At 40.8% G+C, this 25,626-nt stretch overlaps 2 gene segments (V, D, J or C); both read left to right on the forward strand.

Moving 5' to 3' along the window:
- Positions 1-25,626, forward strand: part of LOC126060229 (immunoglobulin kappa variable 4-1-like) — a 465,741-nt gene that overhangs the window by 219,298 nt on the left and 220,817 nt on the right.
- On the forward strand, positions 17,519-18,283 carry LOC126060436 (immunoglobulin kappa variable 4-1-like). The segment is given in 2 exon segments: positions 17,519-17,591; positions 17,814-18,283. Coding segments are annotated over 2 exon segments (504 nt in total).

The following is a 25,626-nucleotide window of genomic DNA, read 5'->3' on the forward strand; positions in this document are numbered from 1 at the left end:
CATCAATGCCTGCTGTGACAGGAATCACAAAAGAGGGTCCTGGACAGAGCTGGAGACTTGCTGCTCTTAGAGAGACTGCAGAAACCCTGAGACTGGGCCCCAGATATGCTTTCAGCTCAGTAATGAAGTCATTCCTGAGGTTCACCCTTCAGCCAAAGATTGGACAGGCCCATAAAACAAAACAAGAGTAAACGGGTACACCAGCCCAGGGGCAAGGACTAGAAGGCAGAAGGGAACAAGAAAGCTGGTGATAGGGACCCTAAGTTTCAGAACGGAGAACGTTGACATGTTGTGGGGTTGTTAACCCATATCATAAAACAATGTGTGTACTGTTTAATGAGAAACTACTTTGTTCAGTAAAGCTTCATCTAGAGTACTATTTAGAAAAAAAAAAAAAAGAAGCTACTGGGTTATTGAAGAAATCAAGGAGAAAATAAAGAAATTCATAGCATCAAATGACAATGAAAAGACATCTTGCCAGAACTTTTGGGACGCAGCAAATGCAGTGCTCAGAGGTCAATTTATAGCAATAAATGCACACATCGAAAAAGAAGAAAGAGCCAAAATCAAAACATTAACCGTAAAACTTGAAGTAATAGAGAGCAGAAAAAGGAGTTCTTGGGCACCAGAAGAAAGAAAAAAAAGATTAGAGCAGAAATAAATGAAAAAGAAAAACACAATTGAAAGATTCAACAAGACCGAAAGCTGGGTTTTTTGAAAAGATCAGCAAAATCAACAAATCATTGGCCAAACTGAAAAAAGAAAAACAGGAAGCAAAAACCAAACCCACTGCCAGGAGGGGAAACAAATAACCTGAATAAGATGGGCAATATCACAACAGACCCAACTGAAATAAAAAGGATCATAACAGAATACTAGGACAAATTGTATTCCAATGCATTTGAAAACCTAGTGGAAATGGACAATTTTCTGGAAACACACTGCTTACCTAAACTAACACTAAACTTGGTTAGAAAAAGTAAATAAACCCATAACAAAAGAAGAAATTAAAGAGGTAATAAAAAAAAAATCTCCCCGCCCCCCCCGCCCCGCCTACAAAAAAAAAAAAAAAAAAATCCCTGGCCCAGAAGGCTTTCCTGGAGAATTTTACCAAACATTCAGAGAAGAGCTAACACCAGTGCTACTAAAGGTATTTCAGAGTGTAAAAAAGGTAGGAATACTCTCGAACTCATTACAGGAAGCCAGCATAACCTGATACCAAAGCCAGATGCAGAAAGCACAAAAAAAGAAAATTACAGAACAATATCCTCAACAAAATTCCAGCCAATAAAAGGCGTTGGAGGGGCATTGCAGAAGAAGGGCTGTCCTGACTGTGTCGTCGGTCAGGTGGGTGAGTGCGAGGACACTTGTTGGTTCTCAGTCCCAGCCACATACTTAGAACACGTGATTCCTTGATGATTTTGCATTGGGACCCAGCCTGATGTCTACCTTACCACAGATCACCCAATAGGGCACTGTGTGCACATGGGGATGATGCAGAGATGCTGTGCAATCAGGGATAGAAGAAACGATCCAGCCAAAACAGTGTAACTGTGGTAGGTGGACAGGCCTGTGTTGCTGTAGCATTTATTTCATATCTCTTTTTAAAATGGTAGGTCTTCATGGAAGGATTACTCTGCAGAGAAAACTCCATTTCCAGGTTTGCAAATACCTTCTTACCTGGAACAGAATAGAGCAGGAGCCTGAGGATTTGGATGGTGTCACCACTCTGAAGCTTCTCTCTTGTGTGATGTTGCTCAGGTTCCATTCCTCAGAAAAGGCTTCCTTTATGAGGCTCAGATAAGCAGGGCCGAGCCCACGGTGGGATTTGGCAAGGCGGCATTTATGCCAAGAGCCAGGGAGTATGGTGGTGAATTCTGAGAGCACAAGGTTGCGGTAGAAAATCTTGTAGGGTGCTCTCTTCTGACTTACTTTTTGAATATGGCAGTAACGGCCACATACCATCTGGATTCTCTGCCCCAAACTAAAATTAAGCTAGTGATGTGGAGCAAATGTTTTGGGCTCGACTACCAACCAAACGGTTAGCCGTTGAAATCCAACAATGGGGCCTAGGAAGAAAGGTCTGGCAATCTAGTTCTGTAACATTAAAAAGAGTTCACCACTGAGTTGATTCTGACTTATGGTGACCCCACGCATGTCTGAGTAGAACTGTGATCGATATGGTTTTCAAAGACTGATTTTTCAGAAGTAAAGCGCCAGGGTTTTTTTTTTTTTTGAAACCACTGTTGGTTGACTAGGAGTTGAGTGAGTTAACCATTAAATAAAATTTTAATTAATTATTTTTTTGGTTTTTTCATGCTTGAGGGTAAATCTTATCCTTGATATTCCGTTTAGCCTACAAGTGAAAGTCTCCTACTGAGTTTTAAAATTTTGGTAATTCTATTTCTAATTTCTAGAAATTCAGTTGGTTCTTTTTCAGATCTGAAGTGCCTCCTTTTTAGTTTTCTACACCTTGCATACAATGTCAGGTTTGTCATTTATTTCTTTAAATAAACTCACGTAATGCCCAAATCTGAAGAAAGAACAGAATTCCTTTTGTTCTGTTATTTTTGTTGCATCACATTGGTATTCATATCATGCTATTGTTGTTGTTATGTGCCCTCAAATTAGTATAGTGACCTTATGCACAAGAGAACGAAACACTCCGTGGCCCTGAGCCATCCTCACAATCTTTGCTATGCTTGAGCCCTAGGTTGCAGCCACTGTGTCAATCCATTTCTTTGAGGCTCTTTCTCTTTTTTGCTGACCCTCTACTATAAGAAGCATAATGTCCTTCTCCAGGGACTGGCCCCTCCTGATAACATATCCAAAGTAAGAGAGATGGTGTATCACTTGAAGGTTGAGCTGCTCCAGGCACACCAAGGCCATGCATACCTGGAATGAAACTCCTCGAAGAGTTGATATTCAATCACAACTTTACAAGGAAATCCTGTTTGTTTTTTCCTGGCCATTTCCACAATGAATCTAGAGCCCTCTTCTTAGATCTTAGCCATTGTGGACATACTAGGTTCCACTTTCTCTTTGGTTCACACTTCCTTTCTGATCTGAGCCCTCGGAAGACCTAGCTCAATATGGCATCAATGAAGACTTTCCACACAGGTGAATTCTGGGCCTGTCTTCCATTTCTCTGGCCCTTGCATAGCCCTGGAATCCAATCTCAAATGGTTGCAGTGTCTTTTAGCTATCCTTCAGGATACAAGTGTCTTTAGAGCTCAGACATTTTCTAGCTATAAATTTTTATCAAACATTGAGGCAAAAATTTCCCATATTCTTCCATTTCCTTTGATATTATTTTCCAGCATTTTTTATTATTTCCCAAAACTGTTGATTTGAGGAAACTACTCCATCATTTATGGAAACTGAACCCATTTATAACTGTTTATAAGTTAAAACTAAAGCCATTTATTAGATCATGGGTGTTTCAAGCAGTTGTGACGGGCTACTAACCTAAAGGTTGGCAGTTTGAACACACCCAGAGGTACCCTGGAATAAAAGCTTGTCAATCCGCTTCTATAAAGAATACAGGCAAGATAACCCTATGGAGCAGCTCTACTGTGTAACACATGGGGTTGACCTGAGTTGGAATCCACTGGGCTGTGAGAGGTTTTAAGTTGATACTAAAGCTTCTAAGTACACTGCTGTGTCTGTTCCAGTGATAAAATTATACCTTGTGTAATATTTTTGGTTGTTGATGTACATTAGATACTTTCACAAACCATGGTCCGTGTAATCTGCTTTCAGTTCACTGACTGCTTTGCATAGGCCCCCCCCACACCCAGGCTGGCTGCTCAGATATTATAAACGGGGCCTGTGCAATGGGAGCTGATCTGCAACAGGCAGGCAGGGGCAGCAAGATGGTGCCACAGACTCTCGTCCTCCTGTCCCTGTTGCTCTGGGCCTCTGGTGACAAATTAAAAGTGTTCAATCCCTCTAGAGTAGTATCTTTTCAGAGCTGAAAAATGATTTTAACAAATAGTTGGAAATGATGGTTATTCCCAAACTGGAACCAATTATGTGCTGATACCTAATATCAGTAGATGTTGTGTTGGGGGATATTTTCATGTGCCTATGAAAAAGTGTGTGTATAGTATGCATGGTAATTGTCCACTTTGAATACAGGTGCCAGTGGGGACATCATAATGACCCAGTCTCCAGCCTTCCTGGCTGCATCTCCAGGAGGAACGGTCACATCAACTGCAAGGCCAGCCAGAGTCTTTTTTACAGCTCCAACAACAAAGACTATTTAAACTGGTACCAGCAGAAACCAGGACAGGCTCCTAAGCTGCTCATCTACTTGGCATATAACCGGGATTCTGGGGTCCCTAACCGATTCAGTGGCAGTGGGTCTGGGACAGACTTCACTCTCACCATCGGCAACTTCAAGGCTGAAGATGCTGCAGTTTACTCCTGTCTGCAAGTTTATGCTGATCCACCCACAGTGCTTCAGCCTCGAACAAAAACCTCCTCCCGAGGGCTACAGGCCAGTGAATCTTCACTGCACCAGCTGCTTCCTTTCTGCTCAGCCCTGAACATGCACTCTTCTTCTGTCTGCCCCAAGAACTGCATCTCCTGACGAATTCCTTAGAGTATTTGCAGGTACCAGGAGAAAATGAAGGGATGTGGCTTCTTCTGGATCCCATTTTGTGGTAAAATAAGAAAAAAAATACTCTAAAAAGCTCTTGTAGACTTTGTCAGGAGTTTTCATATCACAGGAACCTGCATGTTTCACATGGATAGATCACATGACTGATTTGGGGTAGTGCCCAGTGTGCTTTACACGCTGAAAGATCAGTTTTCTCTTCCCTGTGCTTTCTTGACTCTGGAATATTCCCGGTTTATTTCCTTGTTTTCCTGGACTTTTTCCTTTCTCTTCCATTATGCCTCATAACTCTGGATCGAACCCAATATTATATTTGGGCCCTTCATATTTAAAATCTCCCTCACAGAAGGTAGTATTCCTCTCTTACCTTTTCCTTCCATGGATCCTGTTTTTCAGCCAAGCCTGCCTGGTCAACATCAGTGAAGGTGTTTTCCTGCTCTAAGATCCCATTTTACTGCCCCTTTCTCCTCTGTCCATGTCTTTCAGTGTCACTCATTCTTTCAAAGGCCAGACTCTAACTCATTAACCATATCACTCTAGAAACATGTAATAGTTTTCCCATTTCTTTTTTCATTATTTGTCAATTCCTATTTACATTTATCCCTTGGGTGCCCAAGTTTAATTCAGTGACTGAAGGGAACCATGTTTCTTTCTCGTTTTTACTTGCCATCTTGTGAGTCCCTGACTCATGAAAATTCAATGCACAATATTATCTGATTGTTGTGATCCATAGGGTTTTCCCTGGCTGATTTCTCAGGAGTAGGTCGCCAGGCCTTACTTTCTAGTCTGTATTAGTCTGCAAGTGCTACTGAAACCTGCTCAGCATCACAACAACACGTGTAGAGGAAGTATGGTAAATGAGGCCTATAGGTCCCTGCTCGGGTTGATGCTGATGACAACCCAAGTAGTGATTCCAGTCAGTGTAGACAAGACTCTGGCCCTGCAGCTAATAGAGACTTTCTCTCCTGGGAGACAGCAGAGATTCTGGCACCTACTGAGCAGGATCTGTCCTCTTGAAACTAAAATGAAAGGCACACAAGGTTGATCCAGAGTTACTGTGCAATTGAGTACAGAAGGAAAATCAAACCAAAATGGTCTCTAACTGGAACAAGTGCACAGGCCTATGTGGCTTGTAGCATCTATTTCATATCTCACTTCAAAATGTAGACCTATCTGAATAGGAGGGTCCCTCTGGAGAGAAAACTCCATCTCTAGGAGATGAGGCTCTTGGGCCAGATAGAGGAAATGTGCCTATTCAGGAGTGTGTGGGAAGAAAGCAGCTGGTGCGGTGAAGGTTCACAGGCCTCTAGCCCTGGGGAGGAGCTTGTGTTCAAGGCTGAAACACTGTGAGAGAGTAGGCATAATGTTGCAAACAGCAATAATCTACCACATCCTCACCTTGGAAGCTGCTGATTGTGAGGGTGAAGACTGTCCCTGGCCCACTGCCACTAAAGCAGTCAGGAATCTTGGATGCCTGGTTCATGTGCAAAGGAGATATTCAGCTTAGGAGCCTGTGCTAGTTTCTGCTGATAGCAGGCTAAGATGCTGCCAACACTCTGGCTGGGCTTGTACTGATGGTGATCATTTCTCCTAGAGACACAGTCAAAGAGACAGGAGACTGTGTTATCACAATGTCCACACTGGCACTTGCCATCAGAGAAGACAATTACCATGCACACATATATACACAGCTTTTCATAAGCACATTAAAATATACCATTTTAAATGTGCATTTTAGTGGAATACACTTCAAACTTAAGGGACCCATCATTTACTACTATGCCCTAAAATCATTTTTCAGCTCTATAAAGATACTTCTCTAAAGGGATTGAGGCACTTTTCTTTTCTCACCAGAGACCCAGAGCAACAGGGACATGAGGAAAGGAGCTTGTAACACAAGCTTCCTACCTCCATCTGCCTGATGAAGATCTACGCACACTGCAAAGTCCCTATTTACAGAACCTGAGCAGCCAGACTGGGCCTGAAGGGTCTATGGAAAGCCATCATTGAATGTGAAAGGAAACTGCATGGGCAGCGGGCTGTGAAACCAACCAATGTAAATCAAGAGCCAAAGACTAGAAAAGACAAAGTAGTCAACTTAGGAGCTCTAATATCAACTTAGGAGCTCTAAAACTAGGAACAGTAGCTTCTCTTAAGAAGACCTTCTATTTAAAATCAGGAAAATAACTGAAATGGGTCTAGGGCTGGTTTCCGGATTTCTACAATCTTCGTGAAATAATACAAAATACTGGAAATATATAAAAGAAAGAAAGAAGAGTATAGAAGTGATTACAATGGAGAACTTTTGGTTCACTTTTTGATAAAAATTTATGGTCAGAAAATGTCTGAGCTCTAAACCCAATTTTATCCTGAAGGACAGTTTAAAATCACTCCATGTGCTAAAGTTTTAATTCTAGGGATTTGTAAAACCTAGGAAAATGGAAGACCGGCCCAGAAATTACCTATGTGGAAGTCCTAAGGGTCCCTACGTTGTGCTTGAACCAAGGGAGTGGGCTGTAATCTCAAAGTCAGTGTGAACTAGAGAAACTGAACCTATCCTTCTCAGAGCTGCTAGAAAATTATCAAAAGTCTCTAGGTTCATTGTGGAAATGGGCAGAAAAAAATAAGCAAGATTTCCTTGGGAAGATGTGTCTGAAAGTCAATCTTCCAAGGAGTTTCCCTCCGGGTATGTATGGCCTAGGTGTCTCTGGAACTCTCCAACCTTGAAATTAGTTTAAGAAAACCCAATCCATAGGAAACTGCTCTAGAAGAGGGCACACCCATCCTAAATCCTCAGGAATCCTCATCAATCATTTTTGGAAGACTGATACCACCAAGACATCAGAGATTCTTGACTTCCAAGAAAATAACTAGGATATGAATATGAATGTGATGCATCTGAAATAACAGAGAAAAAAAAACAGTGCTCTCCTCAGCCTTTAGATTTGGGAGCTATGTGACTTAATTTAAAGAAATAAATGATAAAATTTACATTGTGTACAAGGCACAGAAAAATAAAAGCAGGGTGCAACAGATCTGAAAAACAAATTCCAGAAATTAGATTCAGAATACACGTCTATCAGTTTGTCTTATTTAGGGGGCTCACATGTTGCTGTGATCCTGGTTGCTATGCTGCCAGTAGACAAATACCACCAGGTTCACCCCAGTGGACAGGTTTCAGCTGATCTTCCAGACTAAGACAGACTGAGAAGAAAGACCTGGGGGTCTGCTTCTGAAACAATTAGCTATTGAAAGCCTAATTAAGAGCAGCAAAACTATGTCTTTTTTACGGCCATAAGATGAGCCCCTCAGGTTGGAAGGCACTCAAAACATGACTGGGGAAGAGCTGCCTCCTAAAAGTAGAGTTGACCTTAATGAGGGGCATGGAGTTAGTCTTTTGGGATATTCATGTGCTGATGGGGCATGACTCAAAATGAGAAGAAACAGCTGAACATCCACTAATAATCGACATGTGGAATGTAAGAAGTATGAGTCTAGGAAAATGAAAAATTGGAAATGAAGTAGAATGCATAAAGATCAATATTCTAGGCATTAGTCAGCTGAAATGGGCTGGTATCCGTCATTTTGAATCAGAAAACTCTATGGTCTACTATACCGGGAATGATAACTTGAAGAGGAAAGGCGCTGCATTCATCATCAAAAAGAACATTTCAAGATTTGTCTTGAAGTACAACGCTGTCAGTGATAGAATAACATCTACAGGCGTACAAGTAAGACCAGATAATACGACAATTATCCAAATTTACCCACCAACACCAAGGCTAAAGATGAAAAATTAGAAGATTTTCACCAAGTTCTGCAGTCTGAAACTGATCAGAAATGCAATCAGGATGCCCTGATAATTACTGGTGATTGGAATGCGAAACCTGGAAAAAAGAAGAATCAGAGTTTGGAAAGTATGTCCTTGGTGATAGAAACGATGCCGGAGATTGCATGATTTAGGGTGTATGAAAAGAGATGGTCTAGGTTTTGTGACTACAAAAATGTCTTTCAATGAGCTTTAATGTAAAGGAGAAGAGAGAATCAGGACAAAATTGGAGGCAGATGTGAAGTCAAGAGACTTTAAAAATGATGTCTCCCGATGACAGAAACAATGCTAAAGTGAGGCGAACATGGATAGTTCAAAAAAGGGGGTGAGAAATGCTAAGAATGCCCTTGGGGGGAACAGCGGTATGGGAGCAGAGGGACTGGCCTCAAGTAAGAAGGCTGTCTGCTCATCTACAGGAATAGGAAGGAAGGAAGGCAGAGCATGGGAATGTAGACGCCCGTGGATCTGAAGGTGCATGAGGGGAGCTAGTAGAAGCTCTTCCTGGAAACAGGAAATGAGGTCATTTGCTGAAAGTTAGGATGAGAAGTCGGTGTTACAACTTGAAGAGAAAAGAAAAGAGAAAGGGTGGATGAACCAGGTAAGTGAAGGACAACTGTGAGGCAGGACTGAAGGCAGTCCTGAGGTAGTGTGCATAAATTTATGGTGAGATGAATCAGAATAATTATGTGTTTTTCTCCAGCCACATTAGGGACATGGCGGCAGGTATGTGGTGGCTGGAGCTTTTCCCAGAGTTTAGGTTTTACAAGAGGAATATGATGTAATAAGATAGGGACCATGGTGTTCTTGGTTTCAGGAGGGAATTATTATAAACAAGAATATTGGCATTTGTAATGGATATGAAGTGAAAATCGACTCAATGTTAGCTAACAACAGCAAGTGGGGATATGGGAATGTGAAGGGTGCAGAGACAGCCAAAATAGATTTATTGAAAACTTCTTTTCAGAAAATGATAAAATTCTGATTCATACAAATACAAGAAAGAGCAAATACTATATTTATAATTTTTTCTTATGATTAAAGAAACTTACTTTCTCTTTAGAGTTTTGTACTAGTAATCCTTCTGTTAAAATGGTTTTGGTAAAATAGTACTTGCTTTGCTTTTACACAAGGGCAAACATGGATCTAGTGTTTTCCCATTCCTGAGATACTTTCTCTGACATAAACTTCAGCGGGGAAGCAGGGACAGGAATGCTCACGGGATAGGGCTCTAGCCTTTGGCCTAGAGAGAAGCTGCAGTTCTGGGGCAGCAGTAAAGGCATTTGGGAGTCAGGGTTCAGGTAAGGGTAGAGAAGATCAGATGGGAATGCAAATGACCATGGAGTGAAGCCCGGAGTGAGGGCTGAGAACAGATTTAAAGGAAGGGAGCAGGAAGACCAGAAGGCCTGCTCATTTTGGAGCCAGAGGCAGACCAGCTGTCGATTTTCTGACTACTTCATGCCAACTTTTTTGTGTGACCAAAACAAAAAAAATAAGACACAGCATTCTCTGTAACAGTGCCTAGTAAGTGGGACACTTCCCCTGCCTCTGCTCTGGTAAGAAGTCACATTGTTACCACAAAACACAGATTCTAGCCCCCTGTCGCAAAGCCAATACTGAGACAGGGATGAGGTAAGCAGCAAGAGGCCTTTATTGTAAATGGGCATACAAGAGAAAGGGGGGATAGCACTCCTCCAAAGACTGTCTGTCTGCTGGAGACTGGCCAGATGGTTTTACAGGGTTGGGGCTAGGCTTGAAGAATCTGGAGAATGGCAGTTCCCCTGTGAGGGAGGATGCTGACCACATTTCAGATATGTTGACCTTCTGTGGGTTTTCATAGAGGTCTTCTGAGGCCATCCTCGTTTCATTCTCAAGATGGGCCCTCCTTGTCTGGTTGCCTTATCCCAGATCTTATTGATTGTTGTTCTGCTTGTTCAAGAGGAACACAGGTTAATTTTAAACTTCATAAGACCATGGAGAATGGGAGAGGGAAGGGAGGAAACAAACCACAAATCACAAAACCAGCAGGGTAAGCAAAAGTTAACTATGTGGGAGCCAAGATGGCAGAATAGACGCACGCTTCCTGAGAGCCCTCTTTACCACAAAAACCTGAAAAAACAAGTGAAGTGAGTATATTTGTCGCAAGCTCGGAGCTCTGAGCTTGAAGGACAAGCTTAGAAAATGAACTGAGGGGCAGAGGGAGGAAGAGACCATTCAGAAGCAGAGAGGAGGTACCAGACATGAATCACTGGGAGCCCTCAGGCAGCGGAGGGGTGATATTAGTGTTTGGCCACACTTTCCTCAGGGAGAAGCAGCCAGCCACACAGCCTACTCACACCTCTGGAACCTGAGAAGAATGGCGCTCTCAGAAAAACTTAAGTACATGCATATATTTCACCGTACCCCCAAAACCCCATGCTGGCTTCAGCAGCTGAATTCCCTCAACACCCTGTTGAGCACCTAGAGCCATTCTCCCAGCCTTGGAGAAGAAAAAATTTTCAATAGGGGGAAAAATAAATTGCCAGCTCCACTAACTGGTGTAGCTCAGGACAGAAGCAGCTCCTGTCCAGGCATAAATAGTCTATGGACTCTGAGCACATTTCCCTTCTTCATAGACCAGTGTGGGCCTATTTTGGGAGAACAGGCCCTTGCTGAAAGACTTCAACAATTTCCACGGTGCGGAGGAGAGGTGGGTGTTTGATGTTTGACATCACTTTGCCCATTAAACAAGATCCTCATCTACCCACATCAGGGACCTAAGGGCTGGTAGCTCCATTCAGGTCACCCAGCCACCCGCAACAGGGGTCCACGGATAACTGGTACCTCCCAGTCCTTATAACCAAAAATGTTGGGTGCCCATGGTCAGTCTGCACAAGCAACCCACCTGCACACTCTAGGGAAGAGGGATGTGCTTTCCTCAGAGACACTCAGGAGTCATTTGTCATCCCCCTGCCTTGACCAGAGAGTGAATCCCTGCTGTAATCAGATAACAGTACATACACCAATCATGCCTGCCCCTCTAAGACTGTGGGACAGAGCATGTACCACACATTTCATGATCAGCTACCTGGACACCTGAGTTGAATTCATACAAGAAAAGTGAATGGACTCCTAGACTGATATACCTGATGACAGCTGTAGCCATATGGGGACAGGACATCAGAGCTCCAAAGGCGAAAATAATCAAGCTCACTCACTCAAGCAACCCATCTGTGTATATCAAAATAAAACACAGCAAGAAGCAATGCTACAGTTAGCAAGCATAAACTAATTAGTTTAGCAAGCATAAACTAATACAATAACATATAAATGGCTCAGAGACAACAGTCAACATCAAGTCACAAAAGGAAACAGACCATGATCACTTCAACAAACTCTCAAAACAAAGAATCCAGGCATCTTCTAGATGAAAGTGCATTCCTGGAATTACCAGAGCCAGAACACAAAGATTAATAAAAAGAACCCTTCAAGACATCAGGAAGGAAATGAGGCAATACACAGAAGAAGCCAAGGAACACACAGATAAAGCAATTGAAGAAATTAGAAAGATTATTCAGGAACATAATGAAAAATTTAAGAAGATGGAAAAATCCATACACAGACAGCAATCAGAAATTCAGAAGATTAACAATAAAATTACAGAAGTAGACAACTCCGTAGAATGTCAGAGGAGTAGAACTGGGCAAGTAGAAGCCAGAATTTCTGAACTCAAAAATAAATCACTTGGCACTAACATATTTGAAGAAAAATCAGATAAAAGAATTTAAAAATAATGAAGAAACCTTAAGAATCATGTGGGACTCTATCAAGAGAAATAACCTCCGAGTGACTGGAGTACCAGAACAGGGAGAGATAACAGAAAATACAGAGAGAATTGTTGAAGATTTGTTGGCAGAAAACTTCCCAGATATCATGAGAGATGAGAAGATATCTATGGAATATGCTCATTGAACTCCACATAAGGCAGATGTTAAAAGGAAGTCATGAAGACATATTAGAATCAATTTTGCCAAAACCAAAGAGAGAATTGGAAGAGCACCTAGGGATAAACGAAAACTCACCTACATTGCAGAGTCAATAAGAATGAGCTTGCTCTACTCGGCAGAAACTTCACAGGCAAGAGGGCAATGGGAAGACTTATTTAAAACATAGAAGAAAAAAAATTCCAGCCAAGAATCATATATCCAGCAAAACTGTCTCTCAAAAATGAAGGTGAAATTAGGACATTTCCAGCTAAACAGAAGTTTAAATTCATAAAAACCAAACCAAAACTACGAGAAATAAGAAAAGCAGTTCTTTGGTTAGAAAATCAATAATATGAGGTATCAACCCAAGACTACAACACTGAGCAGAGCAATCAGAACTCAACCCAGACAGGGAAATCAAAAAAAGGAAAGGGGCATTTTTTAAAAAAAGCTAAACACAGGGTATCAATGATGTTATTATATAAAAGGAAACAACATTAAAGCAATAAAGAGGGACTAAGAAATGTAGTCATAGATCTTCCATAAGGAGAGGAAGATACGGCAATACAAAGAAATAAAAGTTAGGTTTAAATTTAGAAAAATAGGGGTAAATAATAAGGCAACCACAAAGGAGACAAACTATCCTACTCATCAAAATAAAATACAAGAAAAAAATAGAGATTCAGCAGAAACAAAATCAAAACCAATGAACATGAGTAAAGGACAATATATAAAGTTAATCTACTCGGCAAATACAATTAAGTGGGAAAAAGAAATTGTCAACAACACATAAAAAAAGACACCAAAATGAGAGCACTAAATTCCTACCTATCCATAATTACCCTGAATAAAAATGGACTAAGTGTACCAATAAAGAGACAGAGGGTGGCAGAATGGATTAAAAAACAAGACCTGTGTATATACTGCCTACAAGAAACACACCTTAGACTTGGAGACACAAACAAACTAAAACTCGAAGGATGAAAAAAAATATATCAAGCAAACAACAGTCAAAAAAGAGCAGGAGTAGCAATATTAGTTTCTGACAAAATAGACTTTAAAGTTAAATCCATCAGAAAGGATAAGGAAGGACACTATATAATGATTAAAGGGACAATATACCAGGAAGATATAACTATTAAATATTTATGCACCCAATGACAGGGCTGCAAGATACATAAAACAAACTCAGCATTGAAAAGTGAGATAGAGAGCTCCACAATAATACTAGGAGACTTCAACACACCACTTTCGGTGAAGGACAGGACATCCAGAAAGAAGCTCAATAAAGACACAGAAGATCTAAATGCCACAATCAACCAAATTGACTTCATAGACATGTACAGAACACTCCACCCGACAACAACCAAGCATACTTTCTTTTGTAGTGCACATGGAACTTTCTCTAGAATAGACCACATATTAGGGCATAAAGCAAGCCTTAAGAGAATTCAAAACATTTAAATATTACAAAGCACCTTCTCTGACCATAAGGCCATACAAGTGGAAATCAGTAACAGAAATCAAACACTTGGAAATGGAACAATACCTGGATTATAGAAGACATTAAGGATGGAACAAAGAAATTCACAGAATCCAAAGAGAATGAAAACGCTTCCTATTAGAACTTTTGAGACACAGTAAAAGCAGTGCTCAGAGGCCAACTTATATCAATACATGCACACATACAAAAAGAATGGGACAAAATCAAAGAATTCTCCCTACAACTTGTACAAAGAGAAAGAGAACAACAAAAGAAATTGTCAGGCACCAGAAGAAAACAAATAATAAAAATTAGAACAGAACTAAATGAAATAGAAAACAGAAAAACAACTGAAAGAATTAACAACCAAATCCAGTTCTTTAAAAAAATCAACAAAATTGATAAACCCCTGGACAAACTGAAAAAAGAAAAACAAGAGAGGAAGCAAATAACCCAAATAAGAAATGAGGTGGGAGACATTACAACAGATACAACTGAAATTAAAAGAATCCTATCAGAGTGCTGTGAAAAATTGTACTCTAACAAATTTGAAAACCTAGAAGAAATGGATGAATTCCTAGAAACACACTACCTACCGAAACTAACACAAACAGAGGTAGAACAACTAAATAGATCCATAACAAAACAAGAGATTGAAAAGGAAATCAAAAAACTCCCTACCAAAAAAAAAGCCCTGGCCTGGATGGCTTCACTGCAGAGTTCTAGCAATCTTTCAGAGAAGAGTTAACACCACTATTACTAAAGATGTATGAGAGCATAGGAAAAGATGGAATACTACCAAACTCATTCTATGAAGACATCATATTCCTGATACCAAAACAAGGTATAGACATCACAAAAAAAAAAAAAAAGGAAATTATAGACCTATATCTCTTATGAACTGAGATGCAAAAATGCTCAAGAAAATTCTAGCCAATAGAATTCAACAACATATCCAAAAAAATTCACCATGACCAAGTGGGATTTCTACCAGATATGCAGGGATGGTTCAACATTTAGAAAAAAAATAATGTATTCCATCACATAAATAAAACAAAGGACAAGAATCACATTTTTTTATCAATTGATACAGTAAAGACATTTAGCAAAGTTCAACACTCATTCATGAGAAAAAGTCTCAGTAAAATAAGAATAAAAGGAAAATTCCTCAACATAATAAAGGGTATTTATACAAAGATCACCCTAAATGGAGAGATCCTGAAAGCATTCCCACTGAGATCGGGAACCAGGCAAGGATGCCCTTTATCACTGCTCTTATTCAACATTGTGCTGGAGGTCCTAGCCAGAGCAATTAGGCTAGATAAAGAAATAAAGGGCACCCTGGTTGGCAAGGATGAAGGAAAATGGTCTCTGTTTGCAGATGACAGGATCTTATACACAGAAATACGTAAGGAATCCCAAGAAAACTACTGAAACTAATAGAAGAGTTCAGCAGTGTATCTTAACATACAAATATCAATTGGATTCCTCTACACCAACAAAAAGAACATCGAAGAGGAAATCACCAAATCAGTGCCATTTACAGTAGCCCCCAGGAAGATAAAATACTTAGGAACAAATCTTACCAGAGATGTAAAAGACTTATACAAAGAAAACTACAATACTCTTCTGCAAGAAACCAAAAGTGACCTACATAAGTGGAAAACGTATCTTGCGCATGGATAGGAGGACTTAACATTATAAAAATATCTATTCTACCAAAAGCAGTCTATACATTTAAGGTAATTCCGATGCAAATTCCAATGACATTCTTTAATGAAATGGAGAAAAAAATCACCAACTTCCTATGGAAGGGAAAGAGATCCCGGATAAATAAAGCATTACTAAAAAACAAGAACAAAGTCGGAGGCCTCACCCTACCGGATTTTAGGACCTCCTATACTGCCACAGTAGTCAGAATAGCCTGGTACTTGTACAACAACAGATACATAGACCAGTGGAACAGAATTGAGAATCCAGACCTAAATCCATCCACATATGAGCAGCTGATATTTGACAAAGGCCCCAAAACAGTTAAATGGGGAAAAGACATTCTTTTTAACAAATGGTGCTGGCATAACTGGATATCCATCTGCACAAAAAAATCTTGCATTTGTTATTCCATCTAGCCTACAAGTAGAAGTCTCTCATCTATTGACTTTTAAAATTTTGGTAATTCTGTTTCTAATTTCTAGAAATTCAGTTGGCCTTTCTCAGATCTGAAGTGTCTCCTTTTTAGTTTTCTGTCTCTTGCATACGTCAACTTTGTCATTTATTTCTTTAAATAAACTTGTGTAATGCCCAAATCTGAAGTATAAGCAGAACTCCTTTTATTCTGTTATTTCTGCTGCAACACATTTGTATTCATATCATGTTATTGTTGTTGTTCTGTGCCCTCAAATCGGTTCCAACTGATAGTGACCTTATGCACAAGAGAACAAAACACTCCATGGTGCTGAGCCATCCTCACAGCCTTTGCTATGTTTGACCCCAATGTTGCAGCCACTGTGTCAAACCATTTCTTTGAGGCTCTTTCTCTTTTTCATTGACTCTACTTTGTGATGGATGACGTCCTTCTCCAGGGACTCGTCCCTCCTGATAACATATCCAAAGTAAAAGAGTTTCAGTCCCACCTTAAACATTAAGCTGCTCCAGGCAGACCGAGGCCGCGCGTGCCTGGAATGAAACTCCTTGAAGAGTTGATACTCAATCACAACTTTAAAAGGAAATCCTGTTTGTTTTTTCCTGAACATTTCCACAATGAATCTAGAGCCCTCTTCTTAGCTCCCAGCCTTTGTGGACATGATAGGTTCCACCCTCTCTTAGGTTCACACTTCCTTTGTGATCTGAACCCTCCCCAGCCTCATTCAATATAGGGTCCTGAGGACTTTCCACACGGGTGAATTCTGGCCCTTTCTTCCATTTCTCTGGCCCTTGCAGAACCCTGGAATCCAATATCAAGTACGCAGTGTTTTTAGGTATCCTACAAGATACAAGTGTCTTTAGAGTGCAGACATGTTCTAGCTATGAATTTTTATCAAATATTGAGGCAAAAATTTACCATATTCTTCCCTTTATTTTGTTATTTTTTTTCCCAGCATTTCTTATCATTTCCCAAAAGTGTTGATTTGAGGAAACTAGTCCCTCATTTATGGAACCTGAACCCATTTAAGACTGTTTTAAAGTAAAAACTGAAGGTATTCATTAGATCATGGGTGCCTCAAGCAGTTGTGATGGGCTACTAACCTAAAGGTTTGCAATTTCTACACACCCAGTGGTATCCTGGAATAAAAGCTGTGAACCTTCTTCTATAAGGACTACAGGCAAGAAAACCCTATGGGGGAGCTCTGCTGTGTAACACAGAGGGTTGCCATGGTTGGAATCCACTGGACTGTGAGAGGTTTTATTTTAAGTCGATATTAGAGCTTCTAAGTACTGTGTTTCTACTGATAAAATGATACTTTCTGTGATATTTTTGGCTCTTGATGTACATTGGTTAGTTTCACAAACCGTGGTCCATGTAATTTGCTTTCAATTCACTGCTTGCTTTGCATAGGCCCCTCCACACCCAGGCTGGCTGCTCAGATATTATAAACGGGGCCTGTGCCATGTGAGCTGATCTGCATCAGGCAGGCAGGGGCAGCAAGATGGTGCCACAGACCCTGTTCCTCATGTCCCTGTTGCTCTGGGCCTCTGGTGAGAAATTAAAAGTGCTTCAATCCCTGCAGAGTAGAATCTTTGTAGAGCTGAGAAATGATTTTAAGATATAGTGGGAAATGATGGTTATTTCCAAATGGAACCAATTACATGCTGATAACTAATATCACAAAATGTTTTGTATCGGGGGGATATTTTAATGTGTGTATGAAAAAGTGTGTGTATATGTGTATGCATGGTAATTGGCCGCTCTGATTACAGGTGCCAGTGGGGACATCATACTGACCCAGTCTCCAGCTTCCCTGGCTGCGTCTCCAGGAGGAACAGTGACCATCAACTGCAAGGCCAGCCAGAGTCTTTATTCTAGTACCTACAAGAAAGACTTCTTAGCCTGGCACCAGCAGAAACCAGGACAGGCTCCTAAGCTGCTCATCTATGATGCATCCAGCCGGGCATCTGGGGTCCCTGACCGGTTCAGTGGCAGTGGGTCTGGGACAGACTTCACTCTCACCATCAGTAACTTCCAGGCTGAAGATGCCGCAGTTTATTATTGTCAGCAGGGTAATAAGCTACCTCCCACAGTGCTTCAGCCTCGAACAAAAACCTCCTCCCGAGGCCTACAGGCCAGTGAGTCTTCACTGCACCAGCTGCTTCCTTTCTGCTCAGCCCTGAACATGCATGCTTCCTCTGTCTGCCCCAAAACCTGCATCTCCTGACTAATTCTTTGGAGTATTTGCAGGTTCCAGGAGAAAATGAAGGGATGTGGCTCTTCTGGATCTCCTTTCGTGATAAATTAAAGAAAAAAAAAATGCTCTAAAAATGTTTTGTAAGCTTTGTCAGGAGTTTTCATATCACAGCAACCTCCATGTTTCATATGGATAGATCATGGGACTGATTTCGGAAGGGTTCACTGTGCTTTATACCCTGAAAGATCAGTTCTCTCTTCCCTGTGCCTTCTTGACTCTGGAACATTCCCATTTTATTTCCTTCTTTTCCTGGACTTTTTTCCTTTCTGTGCTATTACCCCTCATTACTCTGGACCTAACCAATATTAAACCTGGACCCTTCATATTTAAAATCTGCCTCGCAGAAAGTAGTATTTCTCTCTTCCGTTTTTCTTCCATGGATCCTATTTTCCAGCCAAGCCTTCCTGGCCAACATCAGTGAAGGCATTTTTATGCTCTAAGCTCCCATTTTACTGCCTTTTCTCCTCTCTCCATGTCTTTCAGGGGCACTCATTCTTTTAAAGACCAGACTCTAACTCATTAAGCCTATCACTCTAGAAACATGTGATAGCTTTTCCATGTTCTTTTTCATTAGCTGTCAATTCCTCTTTGCATTAGTCCCTTGGGTACCCAAGTTTAATTTAGTGACTGAAGGAAATCATGGTTCTTTCTATTTGTTATTTGCCATCCTGTGAGTCCATGACTCATGAGAATTCAATGCAGAATATTATCTGATTGCTGTGATCCATAGGGTCTTCCGTGGATGATTTCCCAGAAGTAGGTCACCAGGCCTTTCTTTCTAGTCTGTATTAGTCTGCAAGTGCTACTGAAACCTGTTCAGCATCACAAAAACACTTGTAGAGGAAGTATGGTGAGTGAGGCCCGTAGGTCCCTGCTACGGTGTATGCTGATGATAACCCAAGTAGTGTTTCCTGTCAGTATAGTTGAGAGTCTAACTGGCCCTGCAGCTAATGGAGACTTTCTCTCCTGGGAGACAGCCAGAGATTCGGGCACCTAGTGAGCAGGATCTGACCACTGGGACCTAAAATGTCAGACACATGAGGATGATCCAGAGATACTGTGTAATCAGGGATACAAGTAACATCAAACCAGTGGTCTCTAACTGGGACAAGTGGACAGGACTTGGTGGCTTGTACCATTTATTACATATCTCATTTCAAAATGTAGACCTATCTAAATAGGAGGATCACTCTGGAAGAAAATTCCATGTCTAAGAGATGAGGCTTCTGGAGCAGATAGAGGAAGTGTGCATGTTCAGGACTGTGCAGAAAGGAAGCAGCTGGTGCAGTGAAGACTCACAGGCCTCCAACCCCGGGGAGGAGCTTCTATTTGAAGCTAAAACAGTGTGAGAGGTTAGCCATAATGTTGCTAACAGCAACAATCTGCCATGTCTTCCATCTGGAAGCTGCAGATTGTGATGGACCCACTGCCATTAACCAGGTCAGGGATCTCAGATGCCTAGGTGGATGCAAAGGAGAAAAGCAGCTTCAGAGCCTGTCCTGGTTTTTGCTTATATCAGGCCAAGGCGCTGCTAACACTCTGGCAGGACTTGCACTGATGGGGATCATTCTTCTGGAGACATGGTCAGGGAGACAGGAGACTCTGTTATCACAATGTCTCTACTGGCACCTGCAATCAGAGAGGACAATTACCATACATATATGTAAATACACACATTTTCATAAAAATAATCATAGGCACCTTAAAATATACTATTTTGAATGGGCATTTTAGTGGAATACCTCTCACACATAATTGAGTCATTTTTGGAAATAGCCATCATTTCCCACTAAGTCTTAAATCATTTTTCAACTCTACAAAGATACTTCTTTAAAGGGATTCAGGCAGTGTTCATTTCTTGCCAGAGACGCAGAGCAACAGGAACATGAGGACAGGAGCTTGTAACACCATCTTCCTGCCTCCACCTGCCTGATAAAGATCAGTACACATTGCAAAGTCCCCATCGATAAAATCTGAGCAGCCAGACTGGGCCTGGAGGATCTATGCAAAGCCATCATTGAATGTGGAAGCAAAGTACATGGGCAGCGGGTTGTGAAAGTAACCCAGGTAAATCAAGATCTAACTACTAGAAAAGACAAAGTAGGCAACTTAGAAGCTCTCATATCAACATAGAAACTCTCAAACTACAAGCAGTAGCTTCTCTTAAGAGCTTCTATTTAAAATAAGAAAAAAAAATTGAAATGGGTTCAGGGCCCATAAACGATGGGCTAGTTTCCTGATTTCTGCAATCCTCGTGAAATAATATAAAATGCTCAAAATATATAAAAGAGAGTGAGGAGTAAGAAGAGATGACAATGGAGAAATTTTGGTTAACTTTTTGATAAAAATTTATGTCCGGAAAATGTCTGAGCCCTAAACCCAATTTTATCCTGAAGGACAGTTGAAGTCACTGTATACACTAATGAATTACTTCTAGAGATATGTCAAATCCAGGAAAATGAAAGACAGACCTAGAAATTACCAATGTGGGGAGTCCTGAGAGATCCTATCTTGCACTAGAGCCAAGGCATGGTGGCTCTAATCTCAAAGACAGTATGAACCAGACAAACTAAACGTATCCTTCTCATAGCTGCTAGAAAATGGTCAAAGGGCTCTAGGGTCATTGTGGAAATGGACAGGGAATAATAAGCAAAATTTCCCTGGGAGGTTTTGTCTGGAAGTCAGCCTTCCAAGGAGTTTCACTCCAGCTATGTATGGCCTAGGTGTGTCTGGAACTCTCCAAACTTGAAATTAGTTTAAGAAGGTCCAATCAATAGATAGCTGCTCTAGAAGAGGGCACAGCCATCATGAATCCTCAGGGCACCTCACAAATAATTTTTCAAAGACCCATACCATCAAGAAGTCAGAGATCCTTGACATTCAAGAAAATAAGATATCTAAAATATGAATGTGAAGCAACTGAAATAACAGAGAACAAAAGGTGTTCTCCTCACACTTTAGATTTGGAGGCTATGTGAGTTTATTTAAAGAAATAAATGATAAACTTTACATTGTATGCAAGGCATGGAAAACTAAACGCAGGGTACTACACATCTGAAACAAAAAATCCAGAAATTAGATGCAGAATACACTTCCATCAGTTTGTCATACCTTGAGGGCTTGTGTATTGCTGTGATGCTGGTAGGTATGCCACCAATATACAAGTACCAGGAGGGTCACCACAGTGGGCCTGGTTTCAGATGAGCTTCTAGAGTAAGACAGACTAGGATGAAGGACCTGGTGGTCTGCTTCCGAAAGAATCAGCCAGTGAAAGCCTTATTAATAGCAGCAGAACAATGTCTGTTTCACTGCCAGAAGATGAGCCCCTCAAGTTGGAAGGCACTCAAAAGATGACAGGGGAAGAGCTGCCTTCTTAGAGTTGACCTTGATGCTGTCCATGAAGTCTAGCTTTTGGGACATTCGCCTGCTGATATGGCATGACTCAAAGTCAGAAGAACCAGGAGAACATCCTTTAATAATGGAAATGTAGAATGTACGAACTGTAATTAGGAAAAGAGAAACTGTCAGAATTGAAATAGAATGCTTAAAGATCAATATCCTAGATATTAGTCAGCCAAAATGGACTGGTATTGGTCATTTTGAGTTGGAAAATCACATGATCTATTATGCCAGGAATGATAACTTGAAGAGGAATGGTGTTGCATTTATCATCAAGAAGAACAATTTAAAATCTATCCTGAAATACAATGTTGACAGTGATAGAATAACATCTACACGTACACAAGTAAGACCAGTTAATATGAGCATTATTCAAATTTACCCACTAACCACTAAGCCCAAAGGTGAAGGAATAGAAGATTTTTACCAAGTTCTGCAGTCTGAAATTGATCGAATACGCAATCAGTATGGTGACAGGAATGTGAAAGTTGGAAACAAAGAGGAAGGATTAGTAATTGAAAAATATGGCCTTGGTAATAGAAAGTATGCTGGGGATTGCATGATTTAGGGAGGACGAAAAGAGATGGTCCAGGTTTGGTGACTATATAGAAGTCTTTCAATGAGCCTTAAGGTAAAGGAGAAGAGTGAAACAGGACATAACTGGAGGGAGATGTGAAATCAGGACAGTTTTCAAAAAAGATGTTTCATGCTGATGGAAATGATGCTAAAGTGAGGAGAACACAGATAGTTGAGAAAAGAGAGGTGAGAAATGCCAAGATACCCTTGGGAGGGACATTGATATAGGAGCAGAGGGACTGGCCTCAGGTAGGATGGCTGTCTGCTCATCTGCAGTAAGAGAAAGAAAGGAAGGCAGAACATGGGGATGTAGACGCCTGTGGATCAGAAGATACATGAGAGGAGCTAGTGGAAGCTCTTCTAAGAAACAGGAAATGAGGTCATTTGCTCGGCATTTCTCAAGCTGAAAGAACTGAAGAAAAAATTAAAGCCTCAAGTTGCAATACTGAAGGATTCCATGGGGAAAATATTAAATGATGCAGGAAGCATCAGAAGAAGATGGAAGGAATACACAGAGTCATTATACCAAAAAGAATTAGTCTATATTCAGCCATGTCAAGAGGTGGCATATGATCAGGAATTGATGGTACTGAAGGAAGAAATCTAAGCTGCTCTGAAGGCATTGACGAAAAACAAGTCTTCAGGAATTGATGGAATATCAATTGAGATGTTTCAACAAACAGATGCAATGCGGAGGTGCTCACTCGTCTATGTCAAGAAACACGGAAGACAGCTTCCTGGCCAACTGACTGGAAGAGATCCATATTTATGCCTATTCCCAAGGAAGGTGACCCAACCGAACGTGGAAATTATACAAGAATATCATTAATATCACATGCAAGCAATATTTTGCTGAAGATCGTTTAAAAATGGCTGTAGCAGTGTATCGACAGGGAAGTGCCAGAAATTCAGGCTGGTTTCAGAAGAGAACATGGAACCAGTGATATCACTCCTGATGTCAGATGGATCGTGGCTGAAAGCAGAGAATACCAGAAGGATGTTTACCCGTGTTTTACTGACTATGCAAAGGCATTTGACTGTGTGCATCATAACAAACTATGGATAACACTGCGAAGAATGGGAGTTCCAGAACAATTATTTGTGCTCATGAGGAACCTTTACATAGGTCAAGAGGCAGTCGTTTGGACAGGACAAGGGCATACTGATTGGTTTAAAGTCAGGAAAGGTGTGCGACAGGGTTGTATTCTTTCACATCTATTTAATCTGTATGCTGAACAAATAATCTGAGAAGCCGGACTATATGAAGAAGAATGGGGCATCATGATTGGAGGAATACTCATTAGCAACCTGCGTTATGCAGATGACACAACCTTGCTTGTTGAAAGTGAAGAGGACTTGAAGCACTTACTAATGAAGATCAAAGACCACAGGCTTCAGTATGGATTACACTTCAACATAAATAAAACAAAAATCCTCACAGCTGGACCAATGAGCAACATCATTATAAACGGAGAAAAGATTGAAGTTGTCAAGGATTTCATTTTACTTGGATCCACAATCAACAGCCATGGAAGCAGCAGTCAAGAAGACGCATTGCATTGGGAAAATCTACTGCAAAGGATCTCTTCAAAGTGTTGAAGAGCAAAGATGTCACCATGAAGACTAAGGTGTGCCTGACCCAAGCTATGGTATTTTCAATAGCATCATATGCATGTGAAAGCTGGACAATGAATAAGGAAGACTGAAGAAGAGCTGACGCCTTTGAATTGTGGTGTTAGCGAAGAATAGTGAATATACCATGGACTGCCAAAAGAACGAACAAATCTATCTTGGAGGAAGTGCGGGCAGAATGCTCCTTAGAGGAAAGGATGGCGATACAGCATCTTACGTGCTTTGGACATGGTGTCAGGAGGGATGAGTACACGGTCAGCGGAAAAGAGGAAGACACTCAACAAGGTGGATTGGCACAGTGGCTGCAACAATGAGCTCAAACATAACAACGATTGTAAGGATAGTGCAGGACCAGGCAGTTTTTCATTCTGTTGTGCATAGGGTCGCTATGAGTTGGAGCAGACTTGATGACATCTAACAGCAAGGAAAACAATGACAAGTAGCTGTTAAAACTGAAGAGAAAAGAAAAGAGAAAGGGTGCAGACTGAATGAACCAGGTAAATAAAATACGATTGTGAGGCAGGATTAAGGGCTGTCCTGAAGTAGTGTGCATAAATTTATGGTGAGATGAATCAGAATAATTATGTGTTTTTCTCCAGCCACATTAGGGCCATGGAAGCACGTATGTGGAGGGTGGAGTTTTTCCTAGGGTTTAGGTTTTTGATATAATGACTCTGTGTATTTCTTCCATCTTCTTTTGATGGTTCCTGCGTCGTTTAGTATTTTCACCATAGAATCCTTCACCGTTGCAACTTGAGGCTTGAATGTTTTCTTCAGTTCTTTCAGTTTGAGAATCGCTGAGCGTGTTCTTCCCTTTTGGTTTACCATCTCCAGCTCTTTGCAGAGGTCATTGTAATATTTTGTCTTCTCGAGACACCCTTTGAAATCTACTGTTCAGTTCTTTTACTTCATCAGTTCTTCCTTTTGCTTTCACTGCTTGACGTTCAAGAGCAAGTTTCAGAGTCTCCTCTGACATCCGTCTTGGTCTTTTCTTTCTTTCCTGTCTTTTCAATGACCTCTTGCTTTCTTCATGGATGATGTCCTTGATGTCATTCCACACTCGTCTGGTCTTTGGTCACTAGTGTTCAATGAGTCAGATCTGTTCTTGAGATGGTTTCTATACTCAGGTGGGTTATACTCAAGGTCATATTTTGGCTCTCGTGGACTTCCTCTGATTTTTTTCAGTTTCAGCTTGAACTTGCATATGAACAATTGATGGTCTGTTCCACAGTCGGACCCTGGCCTTGTTCTGGATGAAGATATTGAGCTTTTCCATCATTTCTTTCCATAGATATAGTCAATGATTTCTGTATGTATACTCCTTGTGTATAAAAAAAAAATAGTCACCGTTTATGATGGTGAAAGAAGGTATTGGCAATGAAGAAGTCGTTGGTCTTGCAAAATTCTATCATTTGATATCCGGCATTGTTTCTATCACCAAGGCCATATTATCCAACTACTGATCCTTCTTTTTTGTTTCTAACTTTTGCATTCTTATCTCCAGTAATTATGGATGCATCTTGATTGCATGTTCCATCAATCTCAGACTGTAGCAGCTGATAAAAATCTTCTATTTCTTCATCTTTGGCCCTAGTGGTTGGTGCGTAAATTTGAATAATAGTTGTATTAATTGATCTTCCTTTTAGGTGTATGGATATCATCCTATCACTGACAGCGTTGTACTTGAGGATACATCTTGAAATGTTCTTTTTGATGATGAA

Source organism: Elephas maximus, chromosome 17, assembly GCF_024166365.1.
Source record: "Elephas maximus indicus isolate mEleMax1 chromosome 17, mEleMax1 primary haplotype, whole genome shotgun sequence".
In the NCBI taxonomy this organism is placed as follows: Eukaryota; Metazoa; Chordata; class Mammalia; order Proboscidea; family Elephantidae; genus Elephas; species Elephas maximus.